The following is a 23,044-nucleotide window of genomic DNA, read 5'->3' on the forward strand; positions in this document are numbered from 1 at the left end:
TTCATGTTTTTGAAAGAAGTCTCTTATGCTTTTAGTTTAGGTTGCATTTAGTTGACAAAAAACACAGCAAAAACAGTAACAATGTGAAATATTATTGCAGTTTAAAATAACTATTTTCTATTTTATAATATTTTAAAATGTAATTTATTCATGTGAAGGTAAAGCTGAATTTTCAGCAGCCATTACTCCAGTCTTCAGTGTCACATGACTGAAATCATTATTCTGATTTGGTGCTCAAGAAACATTTCTTATATTTATCAATGTTAAAAACTGTTGTGCTGCTTAATATTTTTTGTGGAAACTATGATAGATTTTCTCAGCATTCTTTGATGAATAGAAAGAACAGCATTTATTTGAAATAGAAATCTTTTGTAACAAATGTCTTTATTGCTTTTGATCAACATACTGCATCCTTTCCGAATAAAAGTGTATAATATATATATATATATATATATATACACACACATTACTGACTGCAAAAATTTAAGGATAGTGTATGTATAGCTAGCTAGTGAAGGCAAGAAGGATTTCCTGTTACTACTAGCTAGCTATATGGACACTAGAAATGAATATTAGGAAGGACACATCAAATTGGTCAAAAGCTAGAAGATATTTCAACAGGAGCTGTCTGAAATTGTGTATTTTAAAAGTACTTATCCCCACGATGACACAAGATGTTATTAATTAATCAAAAGAAACATCTCAAATTCTACAATAAAAATTTGTACAAAGCACTACTGATAGATCAGAGTACACAACAACATCAAAAACAAACCATTGTGGTTGTGGTTAATCTTTCATGGACATGCTACTGGCTCACAGCAATTTTTTCATTGATCCAGTCCAAGTATTTCATGACTCTTGTATAGACACCAGGCTTGTTCTTCTCTCCACAGCTGTCTCCCCAGCTCACTATACCATAGATATAGTGTGTTTGATCCTTGGCACAGGTGAGAGGCCCACCTGAGTCACCCTGTCAGAAAGACAGAGAGATATAAAGTATTGACATCTGACAACAACAGAATTACTTTGTAGTAATTTTACTTTCCTCTTATATGTTTCAAAATGTCATTCTGGTTAGAGCAGCACCAGCTTTCAATATTAATAAACAATATTATACAGTTAAAAATGATGACCCACCTGACAGGAGTCAACTCCTCCCTTGAGATAGCCTGCGCAAAACATGCCGTCATCCAGCAAAGCTGCATATACTTTATTGTTTGAACAAGCCTCCTGAGAAATCAGCAAAACCTGTGCATCAAGCAAATGCATGGAGCCATACTCTGCTACAGACAGGAAGGAAAAGAGAATGGATTCAGTCCTTTCATTGATCAACTTTCAACAAAAACTCAAAATAGACATATAGAGATATACATGTCTCTGTGGCTCCCCATCCTGAAATGCTGCATTCTGCTCCATCTGGGAAAGGTTCTTTGGGCAAGCAGGCAGCCCTCACAAACTGAGTTTCCTTAGCACATTCTCCTTTAGTAGCTTTCAGTTTTAATAGAGCTATATCACAAGAAAGAATGAAAATTAGAAATACAAGAAAATAAAACATTACAGACATTCAAAGTAGTTTGTGGATTTTGTTTTTATTATTATCACCAAATAGCCAGATTAATTGCTTAGAATTGCAACAATACTTTTGAGAAGAATTACTTTTGTTTTGAAGTTCTGATTCTTGTCAGGCTTTTATTTTGAAGTTCTTGTGTATTTATAGCTTATCTTTATTAGTTCTCATGTCTTGTTTTTTTTTTTGTTTTTTTTCTCGCCTAAATAAAGACAGGCACTGCTTTAAGTATCATGTGCTGAAGAAGGCTGTGGAAATTACATCACTTTGTAGGCCAATCAATCGGCAGTTAGCATCACACTGGTTCCCACAACAAAAACCCAATAGTTTTTTTTTTTCCCATTGGTTTTTAGATTATCACAAAAAACAAGCTATGTGATGAACAAAAGTTTATGATACACATTTTGTCCATCAAGATCATTTTCACAGATGAACACAACTTTTATAAATTTTGAAGCCCAAATGCAGTCAACAGAAGTAAAAAGCTAAAGGTAGGCTATAAACGAACTACACCATGGTCCCACGACTTTAACGTCACCACCACTAAGCTTCCAACCGCTCTTTCAGTTATCTAAATACATTTTCCCAGAAAGTTTAAGTTAGATTAGTTTATAAGAGCACAATTATAAGCATAACGAGGCTGTCTTACCTGTTCGGCATGATGACATTTAACTCTCATTTAGCCACTTGTTAGCAACCGCCTTTTTCAAGACACGTAACAAGTTAAATAAAACTGCGAGTGGGGTAATACTGATGTGTTTTATGTTGTAGAATAAAATGTGAAAGTGTCTTGAGCTTGTGTTAACCACAGACCTTATTTCAGCCATTTTACCAAAATCCCATTAAAAAACCCAATGACTTTGGGACGATGGAACTGGAAATGCTAAAATGCTAACTTGTTTCCACGTTTTGGCCTACAAAGTGATGTCATACCCACACCACTCTGTATGAATGAGTGCACTATATAATTTCCACTATGGTGATGGCCACCACAAAACAATGGCTGACACTCAAAATAGTGCAATATATTAGAGTGATAGCCATAGGGGGCGATTTCAGACACAATTAAGAAAAGGAATCACAAACTTCAAAATAAAAGCCTGATGAGATTAAGAACAGAAAGCAAAATAAATAAATAAATAAAACAAAATCATTACAACAAATCTAAAACAATCTGTAACACTGACTATTATTAACTCTTTGCCCGCCACTGACTGAATTTTCCGGCAATCCATGTTTTCACTGTTATACGGTAGGGGGCACTATTACGTTTTTTTTCTGAAAGAATACATAATCTCTAGATCACAACACAGGCAAGGAAGAAGCAGAATCAAGCGACAGAAGCATTGCTTATGCACATGAAAAAAGAAATATTAAAAAGCATATACAAACCCGATTCCAAAAAAGTTGGGACACTGTACAAATTGTGAATAAAAACAGAAAGCAATGATGTGGAAGTTTCAAATTTCAATATTTTATTCAGAATACAACATAGATGACATATCAAATGTTTAAACTGAGAAAATGTATAATTTTAAGGGAATAATAAGTTGATTTTAAATTTCAAATTGGTCCTCCAGGTGTTCCTTATATGTACATTTAACTTTTCTGGCCTCTTATTGCTACCTGTCCCAACTTTTTTGGAATGTGTAGCTCCCATGAAATCCAAAATGAGCCAATATTTGGCATGCCATTTCAAAATGTCTCACTTTCAACATTTGATATGTTATCTATATTCCATTGTAAATAAAATATAAGTTTATGAGATTTGTAAATTATTGCATTCCTTTTTTATTTACAATTTGTAATTTTTGGAATCGGGTTTGTAAATCAACAGCATTCGTAATCTGCGTTCAAGTAGATGTATTCTTTTAAACGTTCCCTTAATGAAGACAGAGTTTGGAAAAACTGCTTTTATTCATAGTGCATCAACTGCTTGGAATGAGATTCAAAGATCACTGAAACTTACCGTGTGTCTCAATCAGTTCCCTAGTTCAGTGGTCAGGGCACTGATCAGGGTATCAGCCACATTCACTTTCATTATATACTGATTCACGACCTAGGGAGCTAGGGAGCTGATTGAGACGCAGGGTTAGTGTATTTATTTCAATTAATGAGTTTAAGCTATATCTTAATCGAACAGTCCAAACTGTCTGCACTTGTTCTTAATCTTGTTTTATTGTTGGAAATGTGTGTGTTGTGATTATTGTTTTATGTATCTCATTTTATTTTTATTTTGTTTATTGTGTGCTGCTACCTTGGCCAGGGCTCACTTGTAAATGAGATATCTATCTCAATGTGATTTTCTTCCCTGGTTAAATAAAGGTATAATAATAAAAAAATAAATAAAACCCTGTTTATATGTGCAAATAAATGTCTACAATACACACCAATATCATTGTAGACAACGTCAGGAGTTTCCTTGTACTTCTCATGGACGATAGTGTTCTCCACCAGCACAGTCTGGTCTGTTGGTTCCTTTTGAACTAGATTTAATCCTCCCAATACAACACTGTAATCATGCTTTTTATCACTGTACACACAACAAAAGGAAATAAAACTAAGCTATGGTTCAAAATAACAACAAAAAAAGAAGCATGAAATAATGCAGATAAATTACATTTCAGACTTCAAGTTTCTCCACATTAGAAGTAAAATTTAATATTGAGAGCTCATTCATTCATTGTTTTAGGATGACAGATGATAATTTATAATGCTAACTGTTAATTAAATGCAGTATAATATGAACTAAATCAGTTTATAGTTCTCATGGATTGAAAAGCAAGGATGGGGCAAAAATAACACGATGTTACATTTACACAATCCTGTCACTCACACTCACCCAATATGTGATTTGAAGAAAAGCACACATACCGCCAAAAAAAGCAAACCAGACAGCACACATATTACCTTGTTTGAAATTAGTAATATTAGCTGTGTGAACTTTGTAAATGCACTGTATTATAGTCGACAGCTCAGAGGGGGCAGGGAGTGTGCGATTTAAAAGGGGCCGCAGCATGAATCGGTGCATAGTTAATGGGCCCCAAAACAGGTAGTTAAAAAAAATTAATAAACAAAAAAATCTATGAGTATTTTGAGCTGAAACTTCACAGACACATTCAGGGGGACACCTTAGACTTATATTACATCTTGTAAAAAAACGTTCGATGGCACCTTTAAAGCAATTTTGTCAGGTGCACAAAAGAGATTGCTTGCAAAATACAAAACAGTTCAGATCTAACCATTAGGCTATAGTATCCTATCTCTGTTTGATACTTTAATTTGTCTTGCGTCACCATTTTTCTGTGGTCATTGGGTGAAATATTTACTTTAATATTGTACTAAAGGCCATACTTACATGCAGTGGGCTGCAGTCAGCACCCAACAAGGCTTGATAAGGGTGCCTCCACAGATGTGTCTGTAGCCTTGGACAGATCCTTTAGGTTTGATCTGCACTGATACTTGCCATGGATGGGCTCCAGGAATAGCTTTAAGACCTCCATAAATCCGATTTAGTTGTTTTTTTGGCTCAGGTTTACCACAGGTAAGAAAGCTCCTTGTAAAAGTAATATTTGTAGTTGGTATGGTTGGTGGCGGAGCAGTAGTGATTATTCGGGCTGAACTGGTGCTCTCTGGGGTTGTGCTGGCATCTGGTAGGAGACATTTTTGGAAAAAGTGCAAAATCTGAGGATTTGTATCAATTCAGAGCATGAAGTTACTATTATAAAACAGTTAAAAGGTGCCCAAGAATGCTTTTTCACAAGATGTAATATAAGTCTAAGGAGTCTCCTGAATGTGTCTGAAGTTTCAGCTCAAAATACCCCATAGATTTTTTTTTATTAATTTTTTAACTGCCTATTTTGGGGCATCATTAACTATACACTGATTTTGGCAGCGCCGCCCCTTTAAATGGCATGCTCCCTGCCACAGGAGCTCTCGACTATATTACAGTGCATTTACAAAGTTCACACAGCTAATATAACCCTCAAATGGATCTTTACAAGATGTTCGTCATGCACGTTGTATGCATGCTTCGAATTATGTGAGTAAAGTATTTATTTTGATGTTTACGTTTGATTCTGTATGAGTTTGAGGCTGTGCTCTGTGGCTAACGGCTAATTCTACACTGTTGGAGAGATTTATAAAGAATGAAGTTGTGTTTATGCATTATACAGACTGTAAGTGTTTAAAAATGAAAATAGTGACGGCTCTTGTCTCCGTGAATACAGTAAGAAACTATGGTAACTTTAACCACATTTAACAGTACATTAGCAACATGCTAATGAAACATTTAGAAAGACAATTTACAAATATCACTAAAAATATCATACTATCATGGATCATGTCAGTTATTATTGCTCCATCTGCCATTTTTCGCTGTTGTTCTTGCTTACCTTGTCTGTGCACAGATCCAGACTTTAATACTGCCTTTCCTTGTCTAATGCCTTGAACATGGGCTGGCATATATGCAAATATTGGGGTCATACATATTAATGATCCCGACTGTTACGTAACAGTCGGTGTTATGTTGAGATCCGCGTGTTTTCCAGAAGTCTTTTAAACAAATGAGATTTATATATGAAGGAGGAAGCAATGGGGTTTGAGACTCACTGTATGTCTTTTCCATGTACTGAACTCTTGTTATTTAACTATGCCAATATAAATCCATTTTTTGATTCTAGGGCACCTTTAAGTAAACAATATGTTAATACTGAGTAACTTGCATTAATACGCAATCATTATGATCATTGTTGGCTTTACATTTTACAAGTATAATACTGATCTACTAGCTAGTTAAGCTTAATACTAATAATAATAATAATAATAATAATATCATCACAATAAGCTTAAATAGCTAGTAGACCAGTATTTTACTTTGTAAAGCCAACAATGATCATAATGATTTAAAAGGCAGATTGTTCTTTTGTATGTTGTTAAAGACAATTTATATCATTAATATCATTCATTCTTACTAGACATGGCACAGGGGTAACGGTGAAGAAGTCTTACCTGTCTCAACTGGTATAGTTGGTTGGAGAGTAGTTACTCTTGGTCTATCTGTAAATGCAGCTGTGGTGGGGTGAGCTTTAGTGGTGGTGGTCACCATTTCTTTGGTAGTTGTTGCTATGGAAAAAATTACAACATAAAAGGAATAGCTGAATTTGTGGCAATAAAATTTGATGCAGATTTAGCAATGTTATGTCATGTAACTAATACAACTGCTTGGTCAGAGAGGGTTCAAAGATATTGCTTTATTCATTCAAGTGACTGAAGGCCATAGAAGTGCTGTATGTTAGTCTTGTTGAGTTTGAGCTCTTGATGGGAAAACATCAGATTATAAACCACAATGTGACTTTATTATCAGTCTTACCAGGTGAGGGACATTTTCTGACATCACAATAATCCCATCGAAGTCTCCTGTTCTTCTTTATAAAGCACCATGGCTTCTTATCTCCATCAGGGTTTCTATGATACAGAGGGATGTAGGATTTGCATTTGAGAGTTACTATGATTACAAGTCCACTGCTGATCAAGCCCAGATGTGTACAGTAGGTTTTTGACATGTGCACATAAAGTGGAATCAAAAAGTCCAAGAGCACATTGAAAATAAAAAGTTGTCAAAAATTAATTTAAACCTGTAAATAAACAAAGTTTTAGGATTTCGAAAAAAAGTTAAAAAAAAAAAAAAAAAAAATTGCTAGGTCACTAATTAAATGTGTAAGTCTCAGGCTTTTAGTCTGCACGTGTTTTTAACCTGCAGAAGTTGTGTGGTCCCAGGCCTTCACTAGATGCAAATGCAGTTGAAGGAAAAGATCCTTTATCCAGAACAAACTCAGAGTTCCAGTCGAGACATTCGTCCCCTTCTTCAGTTTCTGACACCTTTCCTCTGTATGACTGTCCATCCCCCTCATAGCAGTCATTTGGGTCTGAGGATAGTCACAGCACACTATGATTGTAGGGCTGCACAATATATCGCATGAGATTGTCACGCGCATTTCGTCAGTAAAGCCGGTTCCCTGATTACCGCTAAATCACCATCACCTGCTTTCAAATGGAGCGGCATTTAATAGACACAGCCGTAGTTCACTGACAAGCTATGCAATATCGCGTTCATTATCGAAGGCGATTCATCTGCGATATGAACGCAATATTGTGTGGCTTTTCAGTGATCTACGGCTCTGTCTATTAAATGCCACTCCATTTGAAAGCAGGTGATGGCGATTTAGCGGTAATCAGGGAACCGGCTTTACTGACGAAATGCGCGTGACAATCTCATGCGATATATCGTGCAGCCCTATATGATTGTGTGTTCATGTTGTTGTAATGTTACAATAAACTATAAAACAGGGAATTATATCACAGAAAAGACCCTTCTAGATCCTCATATCAATGTGCCAAAGTAAGTCAGATTCATGTCTCACATGGTATAAACTGTAGTAAACTGGCATTCATGGTTTTTTTTTTTACCTTGAAAAACATGTTTAAATATGTGTAATAGTAATGTATATATGTAAACATACTGTATGTAAATATTACTTTAGAACAGCATAAAAGTATGGCTATGGAAATGAGTATATTACATGAAGCTATGTTGACTGTTTTCACTGTTTGTCTGTCTTTGATTGTCTATGTCCTCTATAAAAATAAAGTTTAAAAAAAGAAGAAAAAACATGTTTGAAAACTTTCATTTTACAATAATAATTGTGCAAACTCATATTTATCTAAGGTGTCAAATAATGTGTTATTTTAACAAGACGATAACACCTTTTGACATATTTTAGGTCAGTAAATCTTTTTTTTTTCAGTGTGTGTAGAAACTAACTCATGAAACTAACATGTTTACAAAAATTGCTTTTCTAAGAAATCGGCACATTTTTAAATGTGCAATTTATTCATTAAAGATCTTTTTTTTTGTCATTGACCAATATAAGAGATTTATAGGGATGTGTATAATGAGAATAATAAACAATATATATATATTATTTAAAAGTGTGTGTGTGTGTGTGTGTGTGTGTGTGTGTGTGTGTGTGTGTGTGTGTGTGTGTGTGTGTGTGTGTGTGTGTGTGTGTGTGTGTGCTTTTGTTTATATTACATTGTGGGGACCAAATGTCCCCATGATGTAATATAAACCTGAGTTCACCTACATCGTGGGGACCAGCCAGCGGTCCCCACAATGTAAATGGGTTTATAAATCATATAGAATGAGTTTTTGTGAAAAAGTAAAAGTTTGCACAGTTTCCTGTGAGGGTTAGGTTTAGGGGTAGGGGCAGGGTAGGGGGATAGAATGTACAGTTTGTTCAGTGTAAAATGCATTGAAGTCTATGGAAAGTCCCCACAATTCACAAAAACAAACATGTGTGTGTGTGTGTGTGTGTGTGTGTGTGTATGTATATATGTACACTGCACTCCATAAGTTTGGAAACACCCTAGAAAAGTGGGGTTTTGGACAATATTGGCATGAATCCTTTTTAATTTGTGATAATTTTGCACTGATAAGGGTAACACAAACTACGAAAACATATTTTATAACATAAACAGTTTATACATAGAATACATTTTCGATTCATCATAATATCCACCATTAGCAGCTATCTGACCTAAATTGGGTTCTGATTGGTTCATTGTATTCTAAACTTAATCAATTGCAATCAATTGTTGAACTATTAAGGTGTGCTAACCCAAAAATCTTTTACAAACCTGGGCCAAGTTTAAACCAGTAACCAGGCATCACAGCTGGCAAAGGGGCATATCTGACTTTGACATGTATATGTTGCCATTATTATGTAATCAAAATGAAAAGTCTTCAATGATAATTTCAAGTTACTTTAAAGTATTTGCACCAAAAAATGATAAGGATTTATGCTGATATTGTCTGAAACACACATTGTCAGGGGTGTTTCCAAACTTTTGGAGGGCAGTGTATATGTATATAGTGTAGATAAATATTTTAGACTCTCTGTAATTATGGCAGAATATATACTCACCGACTTGACAGTAATGTCCATTGAACCCCTCCGGGCAGATGCATTCAAAATCACCCTCTTCTGAAACACATCTGCCATTGTTCTGACAAGGGTTTGGTGCACATGGAATGGCTAAACAAAAAGACAAATCATAAATCGACAAGTATACAACCCAAATTTCTAAGAAATATGATTAGTTGTAGACCGGTTTTACTTTTTTGTCTGAGCATTCTAGAACCAAACCTGAAATGCTATGGTCTGTTTATTGAGTAACTCTGGATCAGTGCAGCATGAGCTCAATGCCCTAAGTCTTACGTGATTTGCAGTTTGGTGGTGCAAATGGTGGAATACACTTGCACTTATAGTAGGGAGGAGCTGAGGTGAGAAGACACAGTCCTGTCCCACAGGTTCCTCTTTTACAAACCCTTTTCCCTAAAACAAACATCAAATACTTCTCATAATAAGTTCAAAGATCTATATATGAATGTGCATGTGGTGTGAAGTGATCTCATACAGTACCTCTCTCGCACCTTCTACCTACAAACTGCCTGGGGCATTTGCATTTGAATTTATCCCTTTTTTCCTCACACACCCCGCCATTCAGGCATGGATTTGGGCTGCATTTTCCTGAATTACCAAAGGGGGAAACATATATTTGATCATAGTTTAGGTGATTTCAGTTTGATATAACATTTATAACATTATATTTTGGTTTGTATGTGAACCAAAATATAAACTCTTATTTTCAGGATTCTTTGATAAATAGAAAGTTTAAAATAACAGCATTTATTTGAAATAGACATCTTTGTGACATTAGAAATGTCTTTACTGTCACTTTTGATCAATCTAATGATATGATGAATTATATTAATTTCTTCCAAAAAAAAAAAAAAAAAAGAAGAAAAAATCTTACTGAATAACTTTTGAATGGTAGCATAAACAATACAAGGAAGAAATCTGTTGAATGAATCATACCTCTGAGGCCTTGAAGCTCAAACAGCCAATCGTTGGCATCGTCATCATCATCAGTGTCGTCTGAGGTGTCAAACTCAGCCTTCAGGTCTGATATAAGTTACAAATAGAACATTTGCAAAGATGTGTATGCATATGTATTATATTTCAACCCAAAAGCTGACTTCTTACCCTGCAATCTTCCTTTGCCTCTCTTTTCATGATGTTTACCAGGACCCCCTTGTTTCTCATGGTGCCCATGTCTATCACGTCCAACATGCTTATCATGCTTATCATGTTTGTCATGTTTCTCTTTCTTCAACTGTTGAGAGGTGAGAAACTTGCTCAGAAAATGCATTATTTTTTATAAGATCACCTAAACGTGATTCATATCTGATATTCAAATATTACAGAATATAAATTAAAACGTGGTTACTATATAGGCAAAGATTTGCTTTTGACCATCATTTGACCGAGTACAAAACAAAACATAATATATCATCACTTAATTTTCATTCAGATGAAAAACTGTAATATAATGTATTTTAGCTTGTTACCTGACAGTGTTCCAGTAGCAGGACACACTTGGCACACTTTTTATATTGCCCCTTTCCCCCATTACATATTTTAGTAATCATCATAAATTAGGTATCATTCGAGTGATTTAAAAACGGAGCTGTTGAATGCTTGAATCTGATTGGTTGACGAACGTTCAAAGGTGCGCAATTATTTTCAGTGAAACGCACATCTAAAGGCCGGAACACACCCACATCAAGCAGACGGTCGGCCATCAGGCAGTTTTTTTTCGTCGGCCGACTAAGTTATCTCAGTGTGTTCCGCACCGTCGGCTGAAGTTGATCCTCGTCGGCCTTTTTTCGGCCGATTCGAAATGTTTAATCGGCGTTAGAGCTCGTCGGTCCGTCGGGCCATCTGTTCATTCTGATTGGCTGCTCAGCTACTGCCACCTGCTGTTTCTGAAAGGCATTTAATCTCACGCAGGCACAGAACTGATGTGCTGCTTGGCCGTCGGCTGTTTAGCGTCGGTTTGTGTGTCAGGGCAACTTTGGACACAGACGCTGCCGACGTAAGCCAACCCCGAAGTCTGCTTTCGTCTCCACTAGTTCGTTGGCGTCGGCTTGGTGTGTTCTGGCCTAAAGTAGTTCTAGGCAGATCTTGACCGCATTACAGTTCCATATCACTTTGCCAAATGATTTAAAGGTGCTCTATGTAAGAATGACAGGGGTACTGAAATGGGTACCGCAGTCCAAATTCAAAATATTGTTTGCCCCGCCCCCTCCTCCTCAGGCTCGACGGTCTTGCGGGTTGCCAGTTTGAAGACATGCAACAGGAGGGATCTCAATTGATACTGGAAGGCTAGGAGACTTAGGCCCAATCCCAATTCTACCCCTTCCCCTTTCCCCTTCCCCTTTGTTTCGCGCGTTCACGTGAAGGGGTAGGGGTGTCCCAATTCTCATTTGGTTGGAGGGGAAGGGGTAGGGGGAAGGGCCAGATAGCCCTTCAAACGAAGATTTTTCGGGACCACACTTCAGACGAAGGGGTATGATAAATTTCCAAAATGGCCGAGCGAGCAGAGAGACCCATAAATGTAAGTATTTTTTTTATGGTAAACAGTATTTTAGTAATAAATAATCACTTGTTTTATGTTGCCTTTAATCTTGTGTTCATATACGGTTATGTTCTTCGAAAAAAGATTTGTTAAAATCGCTATGAAAAAAGTTAGCTAATGTTTTTTACTTTATGATAGTTCCACAACATATTTTTTTTATATTTTATTGAAACCCGCATTAATTTGACAACATAAATTCAAATCCGGTGGCAGCTAACTTGTCTTTTTGCCGCATGCCTGATTAATGTATTGTTTTGTTGTGGTTACGGCCATAAATATGTGTACGTTACATGATATAAACAAAAAGTGCATTCAGTTTGCGTGCTTATTCATCAGTATTGTATGTTCTGTATCAACCAGGGACTCCTGAGGAAACACACAGGCTCGTCTCCTTTGTCTTATGCGAAGAACTGAAGACAAGTGAAAACTGACTCCGACCAACGCCAACAGACGCCAACAGGGGTATCACACCGATCCAACAAACTCCAACAGACGAGTGTTGTCAGTGCGGTTTGAATTGGCCTTTAGAAGTGTGTGATAAACATCGGCGCATCTATGACGTAGGAGCTAGCGACATAAGTAGTGGTGTCCCATTTCTTAGGGGAAGATTTTCAGCCCTACCCCTTGACACTCTGTTTCAAGGGGAAGGGGTAGGCGTAAGGGGAAGGGGAAGGGGTATAAAATAGAATTGGGATTGGGCCTTAAGGTGATGATACACGGGGCAACTTTTTGAGCAATGTTGTCGGGCAGTGTTGCCGAGCAACGTTGCTTGGGCACTTTCCCATTGAGAATGAGCAACAAATTTATATCTGGATACATTAGATCGGTTGTGGGCAATTTTTTGAGATCCTCCAATCAAAATGTTAGCAGCCAATCACGTGACCGGTTCAGAGATTTCAGAAAAAATTCAAACAAGATGGCGGCCTCTCAGCGGCAGTGGAGCGGAGAAAAAGAGTGTGAACTTATATCTTTAAGTTTTCATGCGTCAACCCAAAACAGGGAATTTACCTAATATATTGCTTAAAATACCAACAACTGTCCAAAGTAATGCATGTAAGCTGTAATTAAGCCACTGAATGTTTTCAGTTAAATACTAAAAAGACGGAGTTAATTTAATGTCTGTAGTAGTGTAGGTTGTAGGGCGTTTGGCACATGAATGTAGCTTTTGATGCGATCGACGGGGGTTCGAATCCGCCTTTTGCTGAACTCGCTCTTCTCCCTTTTTCTATAAGAAATCAGATCGGAAAGGCATTTATTTTTAATAAAAATGAAGAAAATATTTGAAAAGTTGAAATAAAGTGCCTATAATAAGGTATTTATTGGGATGGCAATAGATTTGCTCCTTTCTGATTAGTTGCTGCCAACGGTCTGTTGCCCTAATTAGTTGCCCTGTGTCTCATCAGGTTGCCCGTTGATGGCAACATTGCCCAGCAATATTGCTCAAAAAGTTGCCCCGTGTATCATCACCTTTACACACTGTAAGATAATTAGTTGATTTATTGATTTATGATAAGTTGATTTCGCATTTTAACATGTTCCCGTTCATAGAGATTTTTAGATAGATGCTGAGGTTAGGTAGAATCTGCGATCTCTGACCCATTTTGTTCGCTGGCTTTCATGGTTGCAATTCGCTGTGTTTTCCGCCAACTGGCAATTTGGGGTGGCGAAATACTATTGGGTAAATTGGCAACGTGCGGTCTTGCACAGACCAAAATAAAAACTGACATTCTGACACGGAACGCACATTTCAAAGTAAAATAACTTTTAGCAATGGTTTTCAGAGAAACGAATATGTCAACTGAGCATGTTTAATAAATATCTGCAAACATATTATGGTATTTTTATGTTTAAGTACAGTCAAAAATAGAGCACCTTTAAGTTATTTCAAAAGGTCTTTACAGCCTGGCTAGAACAGCAAAAGAAACAAAACCCACAACGACACTGACCAAGCAAATAATTATAGGATAAATTGACAAATTATTTCCATACGTTTGATTATGTCCTGAAAGAAATCAGCGGCTTCATTTCATGGCATACCCTGATGACGTCATCCAATCATAAGCTGCGTTCATGTCACCTCGTATTTACCGGTATCTTGAAATGACAACACGTGACGTTATATTCGGAGCTGTTCACGTCCTTTGACTGGGAATTAAGCGTTTCCATGGCACCACTATCAATGCCTAAATGAATCTACAGCGGTCAGGTGGTACAGCGACCACGTGGTACATGTGGGAGCTTTCAGAAAACTTACAAGCTTTCAGCTTACAAGCTGTAATTACAATCTCTACGACGACGTGAACGCTTTTTACAAGCTAGAATCTTGTAACTACAGGAATTTCGATAGACCTTTACTCCCTCGACTTCACAGTCCCACTTTCTTCACACAACTTTTTCCAGCACTTCCAGGCTCAAAAGTCTGAATATTATCCAATTTAAGTGTTATTTTTAATATGATTACCAAAAAATATTTTTGTTCATCCCACAAAGATTGTCCTCATTTGTAAAACTAAAAGTCAATCAATCAAAAACCACAGCCAATCAGAACATAGCGTGGGCGGGCTCTCGCGGCATTTGCACTGCACCAGAGATTAGGATTAAATTTGACGGCACTCGCAAGGAAAGTACATAGGCTGCGTCCGAAAACCTAGGTAACTGTCTTGCTGCCTCGCTATCTTATAAGAGAATGACTTGTATGGCAGCGTTTGTGCATGAAGGTACCTCACGAAATTGATTTCGGACAGACTTCTGAGGCAGTGTGACAGTTTAATGATCTACAGCAATATAGCGCGAGCTTTGGTGAGAACTAAACAAATATTTAATTACTACAGTAGTAATTTCTCGATAGAAATGATATCAAAATTGAAATATGTTGATCAAAATCATACATTTATACACAAACTGAGCAGCAAACGCAACCTTCGGACGCCATCTTTATTTTTCTAGCTCAACTGTCACAGAATGGAAAGCACAGGATTGTGGGATATCAAAGGCAGCTAAGGATACATCTATGCTTCCTTCAAAAATCGATCTGAGGAAGGTATCTCATGAGAGTGGAAGTGAAGCTAATTGGATTCGGACGTGCCTTGATGCCTTCTTACCTTGAAATGTGTCCTCGGAAGGCAGCATTTTTCAGTTTTCGGACGCAGCCATAATCTAGGGCTGCACGATTAATCGCATGAGATTGTCATGCGTGTCTCATCAGTAAAGCCGGTTCTGTGATTAGCGGTAAATGTCCATCACCTGCTTTCAAATGGAGCGGCACGTAGTTCGCGGACAAGCTACGCAATATCGTGTTCATAATCGAAGGCAATTCATCTGCGATTATGAACGCGATATTGCGTAGCTTGTCCGCAAACTACGGCTCTGTATATTAAGTGCCGCTCCATTTATGACCAATGACCAATCACCTCTGATTGGTCATTATTTTCAACAGAAATCCCTGTGATTGGCTACAATACTCAATGCATCTACATCACTTTCCCGCCGAAAACGCGCTCTCTCCGCTGGACTGAGTGGCAAAAGAACCTGCTGCATGATTGGATTTATTAGGGGAAACGGCAAAAACGCGAGTAAAACTAACGAATTACACTAAAGGTTGGAATTGAAAGTGTTCCTTACAACTTGTCAAATAAACCTAATACACGGATATTGACATGCAGCCAGGAGTCGTGTTTCCTGACATTTATTGTGCCTGATTTTGACGCCGGGGAAATACATAAAGCAAATCTGCCTGTGAATATTTTATATAACTACAATATAGGTAGGTTTAAATCCGCGTAATCACTTATATCAATGTTATATCGTCATATTGTCCAGTCCTAAAACATATATAGTTTTATAGTAGCTATAGTTTTTGTCAGTGTTGTTTATTTAAAAACATCCAATTATGCAGAATATAAGATGGAAAATATTTCATTGATGAGTTGTCAACATAATATATAACAATAAAATATATACGGTATGATTTTACCTCAAAATCCAACAATTTGACACAAAATGATAACTGCAAATCCATGTTTCTCTGCCTGGAGTCCAGCTGTTTCTGTGAATTTCAGCGATCAATTTGCTTCTTTTTTTCTGTAGCTTTCTGCAATCTTTAAATATATACTTCAGGTTTTGTGTCAAAGCTATTTGTAGCAAAGCTCTTTCCGTTTTGGACATTCACGCTGAAAACCAATGCTGCCACTCAGTCTTCTTTTGCCACTTAGCCGGCGTGACCGCAGCTGTAACGGCCGACGGTGACGTCACGTGCATATTGATTTTACATGACACGAATATAACAACCAGGTCGCTTTAATTTACTTTTCTGTTTTATTTAACAATACAAAATATTTATTACACATAGCAATATAGGCTAACTCCATTAATCCTGCATGTAATGAATAAAATTATATAAATTGCATTGACTTGACCAGGCAGCCATAACGTTACCCAATTAACGCCCCTGAAAGAAACACATAATAATCTTTTTCTCCCGCTCTCTCTCACTTAAACGCACACACACTCGCACAAAAACGTGTTGTCCGCGCTGCTCTTACGAATTAATCAGTAAAATAGTTTAGCAACTTAAAACCTACATGACATTACTCACCAGTGATGTAATAAATGTGCTTATTGAAGTAAATAAACTTACATTTTCGCACTGTTGACAGACGCACAGACTCAGGTAACTTAGGCTAATTCACATATGCTCTCTCTCTCTCTCTCTCATAACTGAGTTAATAACTTTATTAAGTGTGCATTATTTTCTAATAATTCAACGGCCGTCATCTTAATTTTTGTAATATCAGCTTCAAATTTGGAACAAAACTTGGTAAGACATTATGGCTTTAACTTTTAAGCAAAAATTAAGTCTACATTAATTTGTAAAATGTATATTTTGTATAAATTAAAAGGATGAGTTAAGTACATTTGCTTTACAGTAAACTTAAACTTCTACAACTTCTTTTACACTTTCATTGTTTTGAAGCTGCTTTCTCTTCTGCAATAAAAAAGTCTTCTTTAAAAAGAGACTAACCTTTGGTCTGTATTCCAAAGCATTCACGAATAACAGTCATTTAAGTTTAGATCTATGCTTAAAAAGGGGATGACTGTTAACAGGTTCAGATTAACAAAAGTCTTATGTTCACAGCATAGTAAGTATTGTAAGGTAATGAATTATGATATATCAGTATATAACTGTTCATACACACCTGTGCAGGGATAATGACCGCACAGAGAAAGAGGAGAAGCAGCCACAGCTTGAGATTCATGCTGGCCGTTGGTCTCTTGGGGAGTGACACACTGCAAACCTACTCTGAGTCTTACAGTGTATAAGGTCAGTGTCCTGTGAGTGCGTGGGTGGGTGTGTGTGTGTGTATCAAGTACATGTGAGGATCTGTGCAATTGACAAAAGTCAAAACACATTTTTGTATTTCAAAACATTTATATTCAGCTTGAGTACAGCAAGTAAAATCTGCTACAATTCTACTGTATCTACAGGCTACTTTTTTAATGTTTGAAAATATGTTAAAATGAAGGAATTTTGAATAATTCAATAAATATCAACATGTATCAACAAAAAGTCCTGCAGTCAGAGAATGTTTCTGGATTAATGGATAGGTTGACAGTTCACAGATCATATTGACAAAGCAGGATACTGTTTGTTTCATTGCAGACTTTGTCCGAAGTGTGGGTTGTGAGAGGTCATGCTTGCAGAAGAGGAAAGATATCAGTATAAATACAAAGGTAAAAGGCAAAACATATAATATAAATATATAAAAGGCCCCAATGAGCAATAAATTTTTTTTTTTTTTTTTTTTTTTTTTTTTTAAAGTTTTTAGTCCACATCTGTTTGAGCTCTGAGGCCATATGTATTTTTGTGTACTCCCAAGAGTTGAGAAAAACTATGCTAATTCCATATAAGGAAACAATTGTGAATCATACGTTTTTTTTGTTTTTTTTTAAAGTTGCCAATTTTGTCTATTATTTTGAATAGTCCTCAATGAAAACAGATGGTGTTATTACAACAGGGGCTAATTACCATGCTGTGTCCCATTTACCTGGCGTCAAAACTGGAAGAGGGATGTTGGAGCTGGGAATGGTGTCACAACCAAGTTGAAGATGGATGCGTCCAGGCAAAACTTTCTTGTGCTTGCTCATTCGGAAAACAAAGACATAAAAAGGGGTATTTTGCACAGATAATTGTGAAGTATCATGTCCAAAGAGGTTGGATAGTACTGTGTGGACCACTGAGTTTATTGAGACAAACAAACAGAAATGATAATAAACAACATATTATTACTGTTTCACTACAGTTAAAAGTTCCCATGGGCTTAGGAATTTCCCATGTAACGCAATGCACCATTACTGTGGCAGGACTCTGGCCTCTTGTTTGACTAGCAAAATCAAGTAAACAATTTTCTGTTCTACCCGAAAAAGTTGCAGGCCTTCAATATGCATCTCAAAAGGCCTTATTCTACTCATTAAGAGTAACTCTATTTTAATTCTAGTCCTACACTATATTCAATCAATCAATCAATCAAACTTTATTTCTATAGCACCTTCTAACAGCCAAAGCTGACCAAAGTGCTGTACAACATTAAAAACAAAATAAATAATAACAAGATAATAAAAACAAGATAAATAAAGTAATAAGAAAAATAACAAGTAATAATACAAATAGGTCAACAGAGCACATTACAACATTAAAATAAAGTGTCACAGGGCCACTAAGTGTTAAAAGCCATTTTAAATAAGTAGGTTTTAAGTTTGGCTTTGAACAAAGGCAGGTCTGGACATATTGCCAAAGGTTTTGGGGCGCCTGCCTTTACATGCACATGAACTTTAATGACATCCCATTCTTAATCTGTGGGGATTAATATGGTGATGGTCCACCCTTTGCAGCTATAACAGCTTCAACTCTTCTGGGAAGGCTTTCCACAAGTTTAGGAGTGTGTTTATGGGAATTTTTGACCATTCTTCTAGAAGCGCATTTGTGAGGTCAGGCACTGATGTTGGACGAGAAGGCATGGCTCGCAGTCTCCGCTCTAATTCATCCCAAAGGTGTTCTATCGAGTTGAGGTCAGGACTCTGTGCAGGCCAGTCAAGTTCCTCCTTCACATTGTTCTTGAGCTAATCTGAAGGCCACACAAAGTTTGGAGGTCTGTAGCTATTGACTCTGCAGAAAGTGGGCGACTTCTGCGCACTGTGTGCCTCAGCATGCGCTGACCCTGCTTTGTGATTTTATGTGGCCTACCACTTTGTGGCTGAGTTGCTGTTGTTCCCAATTGCTTCCACTTTGTTATGATACCACTAACAGTTGACCGTGTAATATTTACTAGTGAGGAAATTTTACGAATGGACTTATTGCACAGGTGGCAGCCTATCATGGTATCACGCTTGAATTCACTGAACTCCTGAGATCGACCCATTCTTTCACAAATGTTTGTAGAAGCAGTCTGCATGCCTAGGTGCTTGATTTTATACACCTGTGGCCATGGAAGTGATTGGAACACCTGAATTCAATGATTTGGAGGGGTGTCCCAATAGTTTTGGCAATATAGTGTATGTATGTTAAAAGTTTAGTGCCTCTACAGCATCTTCAGTATCTGACCACAAGAGGGCACTAGAATATCTCTTTTCCCATTGATGCACTTTACCATATGTCACCACCGATCTACAGCTTTTTAAAATAGGCCTATAATTTCCATAACAACAAACTAAGAGGATGATTTTGTGAATGTAATATTACAGTTAAAATTCTAAATTAGTATTGATATTATTTAATGGTAGCCAAAGTTGATTTTAATTTTAACCACTGTAACATTTTTCACAGTGGAAACAAGTGCATTTCTAAATAAATACTGCATCTATGCATCTTTTTAATCTCCTGCCCTTTGTAATGTATTGCAACACTTTACACAAACAAACACTGCTTTTTCTTCAGTGTTGTTTTCAGAGCAATCTCCAGCTGCCTCTAATTTGTGCATCAGTCACATGACAAAAGGCTATGATGAAATAGTGCAAGCTAACCCTCTCTCTCTATATCAGACCTTGCATCCCAATTTGCATACTATCCACCCTAAATAGTATTTAATATTACTGATGTCACATACTATTTAGGATGCATAGTATGCACATTGATACGCAGGCAAAGTTTCTGTTATTGGGCAATGGACAATTGTGTAGGTCTGGTGACAGTGATGGTGATGTACAGTGTGTTTAATCTTAAAATGTAGGTTTAATAATTATAAAAAATAAATAAGAAATATAAAGTAAATTATATTATTATATTATTATTTAATAAGTACATTTTTTCCCACAATGTTCTACACACAACTATTCTGTAATTGTACTGCGGTCAGGACAGATGGTTGGCTCTATTGCGTAATCTGTTTCTGCTATAAATCGTTTACAGAATGTGATATCACATGTTTATCCTCCTCGTCAGTGTTCCACAACCACTTTCATTGCAGGTGCTTTGGCTGGTGTATTCACTATGACCTACTTCAAGTTATCCAAGACGGATAATCTAAAACACAGCAAAATGAACCAAAACTGTCTCATGGGCCTTGTACTTTAAAATTAGACACATTTAATAATACTTAAGAGACTGACAAGCCATTTCAGTTTCTGTGTTTTAGTATTAACTTCTATATATTTTATAACAATGATGCTTGGGTTTGCTGTCATTTATCAATGTGTTTTTGCACATGCTATAACATCTAAATTGACATGAAAATTTGCTGAATGTCATAAAATCTTCAACTGGCAAATGTTTAAATGGCAATTCCTGTTGTAGCAACTCATCAAATCTAGTTTTGTTTCCCATGCCCTAATCAACCTAGATATCTCCCTTTCCAGTGGGGCAGCCAGATTACACAAAGTGGTACAAATTTGGCTAATATCAAAGTTTTTTTCCCTATATAAATACAAAGGATGCCACGACTTTTTGTTTTCCTTGGTTTCTATCAACAGAGCCAATCTAATTTCCTGAGAGAGAAAGAGCAGTTCTCTTGAGTGAGATAATTTTATTTCTCTCCCACAGCGTGCAGTGATGGCCATGTATATGGCCTTCTGAGAATGTTGTTGACATCTTACCCAGATGATACATCTTTATTTGTCTATACTTGGCATACAGTCATTTTCTCAACTCACTTCAGTCTCACCAAAGTAAATACTTGGTAGGCCTAGTTTATTTTGTGAATACATTTATGTCAACCAAAGAAAATTTTTATAGTTATTATAAATGTGTATGATTTGTACAGATGAGTTGATGACATTCCCGCCCTGCATAGGATGTCCAGAATCTTATTTGAGAGAATCACTCATGCTTATTTATTCCATGAGGTATCTTAAGAAGTATTTAGCTCAGATAAGTGAACAATAGACTATTTTTCAGATAAACAGTCACACACCCTAAAAATTATGTAGGCTGATCCAGAAATATGACAAAGTTTCTGGGGAAATGTTGATGTCCATTTCACAGATAAACATTCCAGTTAGCTTAATGCTTTATTGACTGTTGTAGCAATGCAAGTTGCAATAGTCTTTACTTTCTTATTGTGTATATCCAAGTAAAAGGGCTTCTCAAACAAGAAAAAATGTAGGTCGGGACTTCATTTTGTCAATCGGGAATTAATTAGATGGTGTGATCTCATGTGAGTGACAGGTTGCCCTGCCCTTGTGCCAGTTAACACGTCATCAGAATCAGAGATGTCGCTGCAAGAGGGAGGGGAAGTTATGCTGCATTCACACCATTTCGAAATTACCATAAATAAAGCTCTGTATACTTGTAATACACCACTTGAAGTTGAACACACCTTAAAGGATTAGTTCACTTTCAAATGAAAATTTCCTGATAATTAACATCCAAGGTGTCCATGTTCTTCTTTCTCGGGTCGAAAAGAAATTAAGGTTTTTGATGAAAACATTCCAGGATTTTTCTCCATATAGTGGACTTCAATGGACCCCAAACGGTTGAAGGTCAAAATTACAGTTTCAGTGCAGCTTCAAAGTGTTCTACACGATCCCAGACGAGGAATAAGGGTCTTATCTAGAGAAACCATCACTCATTCTCTAAAAAAAAAAAAAATATACGTTTTAACCCTTTAACACGTACAATCACACCGGTGTGATCAGTATTGGCTGGTCCCAGGAGCGTACGATCACACCGGTGTGATTAGAACGTTCAGCGCATCACGTGATCAACTGCCAAATTCATATGTGCGTGCACGCTTTGACTGGCGCTAAACCAGAGACTGACGCGCGCAGCGCTTTTTATATATTACATATATGCAGTGTTTTCAACCAAATAATGATTATTTTAGGTTTCAGACATTTAAATACACATGAGTAACAAAACAATACATTTAGAGTTTGTAAAATACACAATGACGTCTATAGAAGCGGAAATAACAACCCTTTCCATTATATTTAGACGACACATTTTATTCATATCAGATACACATTGTGAAAGTAACTTTAAAGCTTACTCTATTCTTCCCCAGTTCACCGACTCACTTTCATGTATTTCGGGAGCAGTGGATGAATTCACGGGTTGTAAATCCAACAGATCCGATTCTCTGTGCGTCGCAAACTAACATGGCAGCGCCCATCGCGCATGCAGCTCAACTAACATGATCGTTATAAAGGTGTTTAAACAGCAAAACACATCCACTTGCACATATTTGGCAATCGGTATATTAGATATTTCATGCTATAGTTAACAAATTTGTGAATATTTTGAATAAAAATGGAAAAATTAAATGAAAGCAGATCACCATTCATACAGTGCTGCGGTGTGTCATGTAACAAGCAATGACGTGTCACCATGGAAACCATAAAGTGATACGTTCTAAATAACGGTCGCCTTAAACTCATGCTGGGGGATCCAGAATATTTTAAACTTACGTGCGAAAGGGTTAACCATAAATGCTCATCTTGAAC

General features: G+C 36.8%; 1 protein-coding gene across 1 annotated transcript; it reads right to left on the reverse strand.

Annotated features, from left to right (window-relative positions):
• Positions 1-29: 29 nt before the first annotated feature.
• LOC137020486 (hyaluronan-binding protein 2-like) lies at positions 30-17,435 on the reverse strand. Its single transcript, XM_067386109.1, has 14 exons — positions 17,308-17,435; positions 10,678-10,807; positions 10,510-10,596; positions 10,054-10,161; positions 9,850-9,966; positions 9,556-9,666; positions 7,326-7,497; positions 6,942-7,036; positions 6,581-6,694; positions 4,929-5,220; positions 3,961-4,103; positions 1,375-1,509; positions 1,141-1,286; positions 30-973 (listed from the first exon to the last, which is right to left on the reverse strand). Exons 1-14 carry the CDS (start codon positions 17,365-17,367, stop codon positions 809-811), a joined length of 1,875 nt encoding a protein of 624 aa, XP_067242210.1. The 5' UTR covers positions 17,368-17,435; the 3' UTR covers positions 30-808.
• Positions 17,436-23,044: the final 5,609 nt, after the last annotated feature.

This window comes from Chanodichthys erythropterus, chromosome 5, assembly GCF_024489055.1.
Source record: "Chanodichthys erythropterus isolate Z2021 chromosome 5, ASM2448905v1, whole genome shotgun sequence".
NCBI lineage: Eukaryota > Metazoa > Chordata > Actinopteri > Cypriniformes > Xenocyprididae > Chanodichthys > Chanodichthys erythropterus.